The sequence below is a fragment of the Tetrao urogallus genome (genome assembly GCF_951394365.1).
Source record: "Tetrao urogallus genome assembly, chromosome: 1".
Lineage (NCBI taxonomy): Eukaryota > Metazoa > Chordata > Aves > Galliformes > Phasianidae > Tetrao > Tetrao urogallus.
In genome coordinates, this window is record NC_136813.1 from 161,173,275 (window position 1) to 161,187,390 (window position 14,116).

Sequence of the window (14,116 nt, forward strand, 5' to 3'; positions counted from 1 at the left end):
ATAAACACACATGCGCAGATACATGTATGCATGCACTCACACCATTACCAGTTAAACAGACCAATTTATAGCAATATTGCTAAGGTAAAAATGTAACGAGTGCAATGCTTATTCTAAATTACATTTCAAAAAATCCTACAAAGTTATATAAAACTATTTTTAATCCTTTTCTACAAAAATAAGCGTGCATGTATGCATAAGTGCATAACAGTGGAATATCAGGCAAACAAGAAACATTCTACTGAAATTTTGCAGTGCAGGAACTATCTCTCCCCTTGTCTTTTAGCACTTTCCAGGCTACTGGATATATACAGACACTTCATTTCACTAATGTATTAAGAAACAAAACTGGCCTAACAAAATTAAAATGTGCCTGTAAGTCCACAGAGCTTTCTTTTTCCCTCAACCACTACAAGACCCAGGCCAAACTTGTGCTGCTTGCAGCACCATGGAGAGCTCTGCAGCATTCACGGAGAGCTCTGCGTTTGGCAGGGACTGCAGACGATGATTAAAGCAGCTTATAGAATCTCCGCTGCCAGGTACACAAGTCAGCATGTCATGAGATGGATCTTCTGCTTATACATATACAGACTGTCCATATCTTGCACAGATACAAGCTCATATTATTTCTGGTTTTAAATAAATTATGCTCTTCCCATATACTTGTAACTCGCTTAAAATCTTTCCGTTAGAATATTTTTCTTTTCATCTCATTAGTAGAAAAACAGCTTTCTTGTTGTACAGTCTTAACTGGCACATTTCTTTCAGTTAAGTTTCTTCTTAAGAAGAGTAAAGGACACAGGAAGGAAGAAAAACCATTCTGGAGAACAAAATGCCTAATCTCTCTCTCACATTCCCAAAACAAGTAAAACAGTATTAGTTCACCATAATGAATGTAGAGCTAAGGTGCTAGAGGACAAAAGCATTATATCAAGTCCAGTTTTGTAAGACTACTGCTGTTCTGTTACAAAATAAACCAAAAAAACAAAACCCTCTTCCATCATTAAAAATATTTATGTAAGATTTTAAAGCAATAAATTCAAGCAACAAAGCATTAACTCCCCTAATCCAACTTTACATAAAACTGTTGCACATTAGACAGCATTTGCATTTTCAAATACCTAGTTCTTTGTCTGACTGGTCAGATAAAGACTGCAAGTCCTGATGCTCTGAAGACTGTGCTGGTAATGAAGTTGTCTCTGCTGTGCTTTGACTGCCTGTTTCTGCCTCTCCCAACTCTCCTTCAATCATGGTAGTGATACCACGGACAAGATCCAGTAAACAGTGAAATGCCACTGACATAGCATAGCCTTCAGGAATTGTAGGTGGTTCCACTTTGTCCAGCATTTCCAAACTGAAAAATCGAAAGCATTATAGGTAGGTATGTAATAGTACAACTGTGATTAAAAACAGCAACAAAAACAAAGATTCCAAATCAATACCAAGTGCTAACAGGCCCCAAATAGCCTTGACAATTTACAGCAACTCGAGAAAATCAACTACTTGATTAAGTAGCTAATTAAAAAGGTAAATGAAGCATTAAGTAAAATAGTAAATTAAAGTACAGTTATGAAGTTAACACATACAGTAGGTATCACTCAATAAATTATTCTCCTTTTTTTACAGTACTTATAGCTGCTGAAAGTGAATGTGTCCCAAAGAACATAATTACGTAGAAAAAAACCAGAAGAAATAGGTCAGAAAGTCACAACAGTGGGAACACTCTTATAACAAAATTGAGGATAAGCCAAATGTTCCAAGCTGAGTCCATACAACCAGAAAAGTCTGCCACAGCAAGATAATATATGAGTAAATATTCATAAACTGCATGCATAGTAGACAATGGCAGTTACTTGCACAAAGAGGAAATGCTGGATTTCACTGCTGGATATCATGCAGTTAAATCGTCATCATTCTAGAAATGCAGCCTCATTATCACTTTTCTTCTTATTTTACCTTAGAATACTGTAAAGAGTTGCTGGGCTAAAAGCCCAACAAGAAACAGGTCATAGCTGCTGCAGCAGCAGTATCTGCACAAGCAAAGGTGGTCTGTTAAAGAAACGACCTGCTATCCCAACAACTACTGTTTCAGGATTTGCTTTACAAAACATTCTTAAACAGATTAGGCATTCCAACTGCAGTATACCAAGGATTTTATACTCTAGTGCCTCCACAGCTTTCTGCCCAAAGATTCACCTTTCCCTGAGCATGTAATGCTTCACTTATTAATTCAACTTTCCTGAAGATGGCTGTTTGAGGCATCTGAGGGAATATGAAGTATAGGTAGATCATTCAACTTTTCTTTCTACTCTTAAAGACATAATGGAGGGCAGAAGAAACAGTACTCATTTCATACTGAAAAAGTAGCAACAAAAATAAATGAAGAGTAGTTGTAACACCAAAAACAGAGCAGTAACTGTGTAAAGTGTGATGACTCCATAAAAGCAAATAGTAACAGTGTTGTTACAAATAAAGCATAGCTTTGTCAACTGTTTGGCATTCAGACAGATACTGATTTCAACACCTGAATCTTGGATCAGCACTACAACACAGGATTTCCATACTGAATTTAGTTTATGCCTGACTATGTTGGAGAATGTGGCACAGAGGAAAAAATGACTAAGATGAAGTAAGTCAAACAACCTCTGCTGCAAAAAATAAGTAAAGCCATTAAATTAGCTTACAATCAAATATATCATTTATCAAAATGTTACAGAGTTTAGAAATTGCTACTTTATTTTTTAAAGTCTCCAGTCTGATTTCTGTAACACCTATTTTAAGTCGAACCACTAAAAGTGATGTTTGGGGGATAAGAGGTCAGCTGAAAAAAAGGTACAACTGAACGGATTCCAAAGACGGGAAAGAAGGCATCAGACAAAAAAAAAAAAAGCAATAGTGATCCAGGCTTAGGTGATGGTCTGAAAAAAGCAACACACTCACATGTAGGAAAACAAGCTTCCTGAAGGGAGGTTATGATGAGCAGGGGTTTGGCCCCATAAGAAATGGCCAAAAGTTGTACCAGAGGAGTTTAGGTTAAACATAAAGAAAAACATTTTCTCTCAGAGTGGTCAGGCACTGGAATGGCTGCTCAGGGACGTGGTGGAGTCGCCATCCCTGGCAGTGTTCAAGAGGCATCTGGATGAGGAGCTACAAGATGTGGTTTAGTAGCCTGTGGTAGCAGTGGTAATGGGAGGACAATTGGACTAGATGGTCTTGTAGGTCCTTTCCAACCTTGTGATTCTATGATTCTAAGCAATGTTAAAAGTGGAGGGTAACGCAGTCCAAGTAAGGAAGTCCCTAAATTCTGCTCCAGCAGTTGCGTAATGCAGTCACAATGTAGTGCTTTTCCCTCTTCCCTCCATCAATACATTTCATCCTCTATCTACTTACAAGTATATGGCTCTAATTAAAATTACTAATGGGTTTAATAGTCACAGCACGCCTGTGAGGTGGAGATCATACACACTAACTTCCAAGGATGGGAAAGCAAACTGCAGAATAGAGTTGTTAGTTCCATGGGAATGGCCACGAAAAATGTTGAATGCAAGTCTTCATGCATTCAAAAGAAAACAGCCCCACTCCAGGAAAAAAACTCTGCTAGCTCTGTTTGCAGAGGTCCCCAATTAAATCAATATCTGGTACAATACATACACAATATCTGGTAATTTTATGAAAATCTAATGTCAGCAGTAACAGAAAATCAAAGCACGGGTGTAACCCAAATCTACAGTAGTATCGTAAGTGCAGAGACTACTGGAGAAACAAACTGCTGACAAGACAGAGTAGCAATAATTCCATTATCTTTCACAGAAGAAAAACAGAATGCAAAAATTACAGAATGCAAAAATTACTGAGACAGAATCATGGACTCACTGGAGAGATCCAAAGTTAAGATGCAAGCAAATTCAAAGCAGAGCACAGGACACCTGAATGGAGGCGGCAAAATGTTTCTTTCTGAAATTGTTATGTACTATACCAAGATCTAAAAGCAGAGTTAAGTCAGCAACACTACAGTAAAAATAAAATCCAATAGATGCTACAGCTGTAGAGGATATTCAGAATGGAATCCAGATAATTTGGACAAAACAGTTGAAAATTAGACCACCTCTCTCCGCTGAAAAGAAGAAAATTCATAATATATCTCAATATCAGTGAAATGAACAGCTCATTATTCACTAATTAACAAAAAAAAAAAAAAAAAAAGCCTTGGACAAGTTGTAAATGAAAGTATTTGTTATATATTTTTTCAGAAAGATAGTGGTACTTACTAGGTAGCTTTAGCACTGCCTTGTACTGTTACATTCAAGATAGGTATCCAGGTACCTCTGTATTCAAAGGCAGGTAATACAGTTGCACCACCTCCCATTCCAAGCACTCCTGGGTTTGTCTGTGCTGATCCAGTGCTCCCTGATGCATTGCTTCCTGTTCAGGAAAACCAAGGGTTAAAATTAACCATTCTCACAATCTAACTTTAGTAATCAGCAAACAATTTTTTTCTACAATTCTTCTACACTTAATTTTTTAACTTCAAATACACTGATTAATCTGAGATGCCCTACTTGATGCATCATCACCAACACAAAAAACTACTTTTGAGCTCCCCCTACTGTCTACAACACGGTACAATGTGCAAAGTAATCAGTTTTAAAGGCACGGCTGTTCTGCAGTAACTGCCACCCCTTAGTACTTTAACTCTGAATAAAATGTGTCTGTATCATGCATAGCAGCATTCTTAACACTGAACAAACTGAACTTCAGTGGTCTCGATGAAATAATAAATATTTCAGTGAAGATTCAAACTGTTTTCAAATTTAAGGACTATTTGAGTTGCACTTAGATCTCGGTAGTAGTAGGAAAGAGAGGATGATCATTTCAAGAATAAAGATCATCACTGACTTTAAATATTTCAGAAATGTAGGGAATGTGAAGAAAACTGAAGTGTCTGAATCTGTTCCATGCCAAAGCAGAAGAAAAAAAACATCAGGGAAGACCCAATCAGCAGATAGGAGGCACTGGTTCCAACTCAAGAAAAAAAATTAAAAAATCCCCAGATGAAAGGACAAGGAAGTTTGTACATATATGGTTCCTGTACGTGGAAAGAAGAATACATGAGCTAGAAGGATGTGCCATAAATTTAGGTTCTATCTGTACAGACGATGCAGAAAAAAGGCAGAGTTCCAAAGGTGACTCACAGCACCTACCAACAGCATAACAGTGTGCTCTCTTGTAAGCACGTTGAGAAGCTAAATTACTAATTCAGGCAGTATGAATACAAGCAGAAACCTATGTATATACACTTCAATATAGTAAAGCTTAACAGATTAAAAAAAAAAAAAAGTCACACTGCTAAACTGGTAAACCACACGCTGCCACTGATGTGAAAGTAATTACAGCAGTGTGGTTTTCTGCAATCCTACCAAAAGCAGTTAAAATATTCTTTTCAACACGATTCCTTACAGCAGTAAAAAAGAATGACACAAAACTTTGGCAGATGCAGCTTTCACCTTCTCATAAAATCATAGAATGGTTTGGGTTGGAAGGACCTTGAAGACCACCCAATTCCAACTCCCTGCTCTGAGCAGGGCTGCCACACACCAGCTCAGGCTGCCCAGCACCCCATCCAACTTAGTCTTAAGTGCCTCCATGGATGGGGCACCCACAGCTTCTCTGGGCAGACTGTTCCAGAGTTTCACCACTTTCTGGTTAAAGAATTTCCTCCTAACGGCTAATCTAAATTTCTCCTCTTTGAGTTTAAAGCTATTCCCCCATTCCCTATCACTGTCAGACTATGTCAGTCTGAATGTCAGTCCCCCTCCTTATAAGTTACACACAAGTACTGAAAGGCCACAGTGAGAAAATTCTCTTCTCCTAAGCAAGGCCAGCTCAACTTTTCTTCATAGGTGTAATCCTCCAGCCCTGTGAACATCTTCTTGGGCCTCCTCTGGACCCACTCCAACAGCTCCACATCTTTCCTGTGCTGGGGTCCCCAGGCCTGAATGCAGTACTCTAGATGAGGTCTCACAAGGGCAGAGTAGAGAGGGACAATCCTCTCCCTCTCCCTGCTGGCCACCCCTCTTTTGATGAAGTCCAGGATATGGTTGGCCTTCCAAGCCACTGATGGCTCATATCCTGCTTTCCATCCACTAGAACCCACAAGTCCTTCTCCCCCTCAGGGTTTTTGCAGGAAAAAAGAGGGCCCCAACTGGCACTGTTTTTATCTATAGACACAAGAGAGAAATCCTTCTGATTTTCTGTCTGAAAACCCTGATACAAAATTGGGCCCTGGTGGGCTGGTGAGCACAGGCCAGCAATATGTCTTGGCAGAGGTACAGCCAGCAGATCAAGGGAATTGATTACCTCACTCTGCTCAGCATTTCTTAGACTGCATCTAGATTCTGCATCCAGTTTTGGCCCTACGCTACAAGGCATGCACAAACTGCAGTGTGTTCAGAGGAGGTTTGTGAAACTGGTAGGGCGATGGAGCACTTGTACTGTGAGTGAGGAGGAGGAAGAGCTGACTACATTCAGTGTGAAGAAATATCTCTGGGGTAACCTCAAAGCAGCTGCACTCTGCTCTGTGAAGATGTCAACAAGAAGAGCTCTAGGCACACTGGAGTGATGCATGGTGGGACAGAAGGAACTAATTGTCTTACATTGCATCACAAGGGGTACAGACCCATAAGGAAAGAAACAGGCAGGAGAGGAGGTTGTCCAGAGAGGTTCTGCAGTCTCCACTGTTAGAGGTCCCCAAGATCTGACTGGGTAACGCTCTGAGCAATGTGGCACAGCTTTGTGCAAAAGGCATGAACCAACTACCCTGTTGCAAAAGCAAAGCTGAAAAGCCAACCAGGTGGGTACAACCACCTGCTACCAAAGCACTGTCATTACAGTCAGAAGATTCCATTCAAAAATCAAGTTGCATCGATCTGTTCTTTGTCAGCTGTGGCCATAGAAGAAAAAGCGTAGACGAGAAACGTATGAGAAAGAGACATGAAAATCACTCAGTCAGAGAGAAGTAAAAAGGTAAAGGAGAAACAAACTGAAGTGACAAACCAGGGAAATAATGATACTACTAAAAGTATGAGCCTGCTGCAATGCCATTTTACATGAATGGAAAGTGTAAGTTTTGAGGAGAAGTTGAATAGTTTTCTTTGTGCATGTGTTTTATGATGAAAACTGCTTTTCTAATTTTCTTAAATGGATTAAACTAATCCAGAAATAATATTCCACTAACAGTTTCCATACATGTAACTATCAAACAACTACTAACAAGTTAATTAATGTAAATAATATTAACATCAAATTTTGATTCAAGCTTCATCAGGGAAATATGGAAAGTATGTGTCTAAGCCCAGATTTTTTAATGTTTATTTATTTAATAGCAGACATGCTTCCAGAACCCTGGGAAGAAACAGAAAGCCCTAAATCAGATGTGACTACTTGCAAAGGGATTAACAGGAAGACCACTCCTTCTTATAATCAATAAAATATACCTAGAGAAATGCCACAACTCCGGTTGCACAAAAAGATAATCAAGTTTATTTTCAGTAAGCAACTACTTTCATTTTACAGAAAACACAAAGACCATCTGTAAAACACAGAGCAGTCTTTATACCCTTTGGCTTCCTCAGTCCAGTTTTGCCCTTAAAAATCCAGAAGAATATATTATTGTCTCTCAAAATAGGAAGCAAATGCATGCTGGCCAAAACTTCAGTTGTACACAGCCCTAAGTGACATCCTTCCCAGTCAGACAGAATTCAATTTATAGTAGTTAGAAATTAGAAATAAATCTCTCAATTTCTTTCTGAAAAGATGTGAACCAAAGAGCTTGGTAGCTGTAGAAACAGATACACATGCAACTATGCTGTTTGAGGGCTAAATCTTCTCCATGATACAGGTATGTAACATCATCTATTGTAGCAGATCTGAAAATTATTGATCTGAAAGTTTCAGTTGCTCTGAAAGTAATGCCTCATACTTTACTATGTTGGCACAGAGCATCAGAGGCAGATGTTGGTGGTATGGCAGTAGAGGCTGAACCTTCCCGCCAATATTCCATTCCATTTTGTTTCTGTGTGACAGATGGCAGCAGAGGGGCAGTCTGACAGAACAATGCCTGACATGGAAGTGTGTATGAAGCAGAAGTGTGGAATTTAATTCCTCCATGCAGAAAAAATGGCACCCACTGACATTCATTGACGATGTTTGTTGAATGTTTATGGAGACCAAACAGTGGGTGTGAGCACAGTGAAGCTGTGGGCAGTGCATTTCAACAGCACTGACAGTAACAGTGGATCACCTCCACTGGTGCAAATTTTTACAAGTGTGGCATGCAGGGTTTTGCTCACTGCTGGCAAAAACACAGAGCTAATGGTGGTACGTCAAAAAATAGTGTTTTGCAGCTGAGAATTTGTTCTATCAAATAAGGCTACTGGACTCTTTGTATCTATCATATTTTCCATGGAAATAAACATGGGGCATTACTTTCGGAGTGAGCTACAGTGTTTGTTTCAAGCTAGCTTTCCAGATAAATAAACAATAAAGAACAGGACTATATCAAACCAAGCATATACTGAATCAAATCAGAATTTACTATTACAAGAAAAAAAAAAACAACTGGAAAATTAAAACTATAATAAGGACAAAGCCTTACCAGTTTGGTTTGGTGTCACTGATGTATTCCCTGTACTTGGTACAAGAAATAGAGATTGGATGAAGGACCCCAATGCATTCACAATATCCCGGAAAACTTTAGTGGAATGTTGCTTCATATCATAGGACTGACAAAAGGACCTGAAAAGTATTTTATAAAATATAAGAACCATTTGATAAATTAGAGACCAAAATTTTTTCCGCAAATCAGATCATTTACCACATCAGTTTGGGATAAATGTTTTTTGGGAATATGCAAATAACTGTAATTCATCCCTTCCTGGATAATCAGCATTGCCTAATGCTTTATATACAATTACCTTCAGGAGTTTATTGAATGTAAGTTTCATCCTGTTTAAAATGTTTTAGAAAGCATTTTCCAGCAAAGAAAAATAACAAGATTTCTTAAAATGTAAGGAAGAGGGAAACTTGCTGTACGTTATACCTTAATAGCTGAGGCTGCACACAAAGCCTGTGAATAGATTCTACTGCAACAGCTCTTAGCCACTGTGGTTTGTCTGCATCCAGAAACTTAACCAGCAATGACAGAAATATTTCACATTCCGTCACCTAAAATAAAGAGTTTATAGTCACTGAATTAAAAGAAAAAACTTTATGCAAAATATCTTCCCTGAATTCTTGTGTTAGCTTAAAACAAGTTATGCACAGGTTTAAAAAAAAAACAAAAACAACCAACCAACTACACTTCAACAAGCATTTACTCAAAAAACATACAAAAACCATACCTAATACTTATAGTATTGTTTTGACAAGATAACAGTACATATGCAATTGTATTAAAGGCTTTAAAATTCTTTATAGATACTTTTACAAAATAAATGCACTACAGTAAACAAATGAAAAAAAAAAAAAAAAAGATTATTTTTTAAGTAAATGCCTAACACTTAGAAGGTAAAGAACAGCTGAACATGTGTTTTTTATGAACATTCTGTCAACAGCTTTAGCAACAGAGGTCCAAAGCCTCTTAGCGATTACTGACAAAGCACAGTAGTTAACAATATTTAAAGCCAGGTAAACAATATAAGATCAAAACTGGCTTAACCAAATCAGTCCATTACAAAAAAGACAACACTTAACCTATTCTAAGAATTTATGAAAGTCTACAGTTAACAAAATCATATGTTTATCATACAGGTAAACACAAATATCTATAAGAGAATGATGATTTTTACACTTTTCTTCTTTCAAGTACAAGTCAACATTTCCCAGCTATTAACTTATGCTATTATTTACCACAGCAATGGCATATACATGGCAAAACAGGATTGCATAAGGAAAATTTGAATGCATTTCTTACCAGCAAACTGTAAAACTGCTTAATCAAAACAGAAACTACTCTTAGCAAGCGCATACAGATGGGGAAATATGGTTTTTCCACTGGTGCTGGGGAAGATGATGTGCTAGAACCTTGTCTGAATTTTATATTTGGGGAGAAGAGCTTTATAACGAGAGGGCATACTCTTTCTTTAAGAAGAAAACTGAATTCTTGATGCTGAAAGAAAATGAAACAAAAATTCATGTTCAAAACAAATTATTAACAGATATTCTTCAATTGCCATCAGTAGCACTGATTATGCATCTTATTTACATGCACTGTTAAAATCAGGGACTCTGAATTCATGTAAATCCTGGTATCAATTAAATGTTAATGAAATTAAAAGAGTGGCAGATATTGTAAAGTTCCCAAAAAGCATGATGAAATCACACTCTCAGGTACATACTTGCACTCTTCTTCCTATATCTTGCAAACAACAATAGCCTGCAAGTACATCATTTTTTACATATTAAGCTTCTTAATTTAGACAACATCTGCTAAAATATGCTACCATAAGATTATGGTGCCTTAGTATGCAGTAGATGCACACAAATCAGAGTTATAATTGCTTCTACTTTGCAAGTGTTGCAGAGTTAATGTTCTCATTAAGTTACACAGCTCAATCATCAAAAGTTTTATAAATAATTCAAGATAGGAAAATACAACTTCATAGGGATACAACTGGCAAAATAAAATATGAAACAGAGCAACACGTTCCACAAAGTGCACAAATTGAATGTGATGGAAAGAAAAAAAAAAAGGTGGTCAAAAAGCACACACTACTTCCCCATCAACTAAAAGATCAAACATGTAATAGTCTGTTTCTTTTGAAAGTGGAATTCATGCTAAATTAAAGAGTTAATGATGTGGAAATATTACTACACACGTGAAGAAAAGAGTTCCTAATTTTCTCTCTGACAACTACTCACTTGTAAAAACACTTGTGGAAAGTCATTGAGGACTGACTCAAGAAGTTCAAGGCCAAAAGTTCGGGTCATTTCTGTCATACCAACAAGCCAGTAAGGAGCATCAGCATTAACTAACTGACAAAGATCCTTAAAAAGAAACACAGTAACATTTAGATTTTCTTCAGAGTCCTTTGCTGTAATAATTTCCTGAGTCTACAACAATATCTACACACATTGTATCCTTGGTAAGTAACAATTTCAAAGCAATTTTTCCTCAAACACGTCTTTTACTAAAGTTCTTATGAAAATAAATACATAAAATAAAATAAAATTACTTATTTGCTGGTATCCCTGCAGTAATTCTGTTTGTTCTTGCCCTCAAAAATATCTCAAGATTAGTGACTTTGCAAAGCCAAGAAATTTTTATTGGTATGCTGAATACAATTCTTACTTTTTGTCACACATTTTACACTAATATACATTACTAAAGACAAAAAGTATGACTATGCTAGCAGTGTGTGGCTAAAGCAAATAAGAACTTCAAACTAAATGTCAACATGCATACTTAAGATTCATAATAAAACATTTTCTTACGCCACTTTGTCTTCATTTTCCAACCATCCCTCTCGGATACAGCATATTATTGCCAATTATAATAAATACATATAAGAAGGCCTGAAGCTCTAGTTAAGGACCTCACCAATATGCCAAAAAACAAATTTCTGAAATTTCTTACAGAGACAGAGAGCACCCAATCATAACTGCAAATGTGTAAGCATATGCTGCCCAACTACCTGAAAAAGCATATATGCATCTTTAGCACATGGCTTCAGTGTACTGACAGATCTTCTGTTACTATTTCCTTGAACTGCAACTGGCTGTTCAATAATGTCTGTGTGAAAACAAAAATCAGTTTTGTGAACCAAGGAACTGTTCAAAATCAAGTATACATTAAGTGTTCTCACAAAGAGGTTCTAAAAGAATGGCCAGATAATTCTTCAACAGCTTATTATTTCTATAGAAATAGAGATTAGATGGAATACCACAGATCACGAATACCAAGCTCTTCTTTACAATGAATGCCCTCTTTAGAACCACTGTTGTGGCCTATTCCACACTAAGTGTTCTAAGGTATCTTCACTTTAATTGGCTCCCTCACCCCAAACTCCTCCACAATACTAACCTGAAGATAAGCTCTCACACTTTGAGAAAAAAACAAAAAAAAAGATTTTATTTATTATTTTATATCAATCTCTCTATATAGTACTGACTTGGATTGGCACTGAAAATTTCATCACTCGTAAATACAAGTCAACGTACAAAAGACCATAAAAATGAATAATGCTTAGATCTTTCATAACGTTATCTGAAAAAGATAAACACTTGATGTCTGCTGAAACAGGCTAAAACAAGCAAGCAGAGAAAAAAGTATGCCCACCTTTGTATCGTTCATCTTCAGCAACCACTCTCTCAAACACCACAGTAACTACCTGTCGCACTGTAGCTGCTGCAGTGTTATTTGTGATATTATCTTTTGTGAAGTGCAATCGAAAGCAAAGTACAATTGCCTGAAAATAAATAAATAAATAGATCACCTCACAGCAGTAAATCTTCATCTTTTAGCTAAGTCAAGATAACTGACTGGGGAATATTTTCCACTATCGTTTGTCAAAAGGTTGCCTGAAAAAACCTAGTTCTATCACTTTAAATTTGAAGAACCAGAATAACTTTTATGGATTATTCTAGCCAAAATTCTCTTTAGTAATCCTCCTTAACAGTAAACTAGAAGTGGTAATAACAGATGATGCTACAATGCACCAATAAAACAGTAACCATCATACTGAGAATACACATCAATCAACTACATAAAACAATTTGTATGAACATTAAGGTCAATAAGGACATCAGGATTATACAGCTAATTACAGAAGCATTAGGCAACTTCAAAGCTAAAACATGAATAACTTTACACAGTTCCTCTACTACATAAATCACAACACTTAAATAACCACGTTAGCTGGGCTGCTACCGTTCCTCCCAAGGTGCATATTTTGATGTGCCATTGTGCAGGCAGTGACCTGAATATTGTTTGCCATTGGATTTGTTATTACATCTAACACATAATTTCATAATTAATGGTCTTATAATGAATTTTGAAGATTAACATCTGTATGTGTGGTAAAACCTGTATTTCTTGCTCTTCTACCTTTATTTCATGTCCTTGCACTTGCATGAACTTCAGCCACACCCAGGTACAGTGCCATGTGCTGCCATACAAGAGTCACAATTTTCTTTTACTTCCTTCTTTTTGTTGTAAACCATCTGTGGACTCCACTTAGATTATGCCATACATGATACACTTCTGGACTTTCAAAAAATGTTGCATTACTTGCAGGTTAATCTAACTGCAGTGTGCATATTAAGGGTCTCTACAAGAAGGTTTACCAGTAATTTTCATAATGTCAATCACTCAGGCTGAAACATGAATATTCAACACACATCTGCCTCAAACTCATTTTCTTCATGAACTTTTCAAAATGGAAAAAAAAAAACCTTTCAAACAGTTCTCCAAATAATCTTGTGGGAAAAAGCAAACAAACCAACCCATTATTTTATTCATATTAATTAAGGCTTACATTTGACCAACTGAGAAACTCTAGTGATTCCAAGCCTTGGATAAAAACATGAATTTTTTTTCTTGTCTCAGTCAAAGCCTGCCCCAAATTGACCATATAGTTCTAAAACACACTAGTTTTCATTTTGCTGTAAACAATTTGTTAACAGTGCAGCAATTAGATTTTCTAGTAATCGTAGCATGTGAACATTTGCCTCCTTCTACAGCCTAAATTCAATCTATAACATTACCACACATTGCTTTAGAACATCTGCTACTGAGAATCCTACATTCTAAATGATAAACATTTTCTTCAAAAAATATTCTTTTGCCCTAGAACACAGCATCTAATATGGAAAATGAGCAGCATGTGGAATAAAGAAACAAGTTGGTGATGGTCTTTGCCATAGTGCAAATACCCAAGACAAAACAGACAGACCGGCAAATCCTTCAATCCTCAGTAAATTTCCATTCTGCCATCTACACATTTTTCCATTATCTTTCTGCCTTCAGCAGACCTTTATAACCCAGCCTTCATTTCTTTTCATGTTTTTCTTTTCTTTGCTTAGATTAATAATGCTTTTAGTAACTACTCATCTAACTGCA

The 14,116-nt window shown here is 36.8% G+C and overlaps 1 protein-coding gene across 3 annotated transcripts in view; it reads right to left on the bottom strand.

Moving 5' to 3' along the window:
• The window catches only part of MON2 (MON2 homolog, regulator of endosome-to-Golgi trafficking), a gene marked incomplete at both ends in the record, with an annotated part of 70,314 nt that overhangs the window by 35,381 nt on the left and 20,817 nt on the right, over positions 1 to 14,116 (bottom strand). For all 3 annotated transcript variants that reach the window (XM_079538046.1, XM_079538048.1, XM_079538047.1), the window contains 8 exons: positions 1,122 to 1,354; positions 4,269 to 4,422; positions 8,654 to 8,793; positions 9,098 to 9,222; positions 9,971 to 10,165; positions 10,918 to 11,043; positions 11,691 to 11,788; positions 12,335 to 12,464. In XM_079538046.1, coding sequence (XP_079394172.1) covers positions 1,122 to 1,354; positions 4,269 to 4,422; positions 8,654 to 8,793; positions 9,098 to 9,222; positions 9,971 to 10,165; positions 10,918 to 11,043; positions 11,691 to 11,788; positions 12,335 to 12,464 — 1,201 coding nt within the window. The remainder of the gene's footprint in view (positions 1 to 1,121; positions 1,355 to 4,268; positions 4,423 to 8,653; positions 8,794 to 9,097; positions 9,223 to 9,970; positions 10,166 to 10,917; positions 11,044 to 11,690; positions 11,789 to 12,334; positions 12,465 to 14,116) is intronic.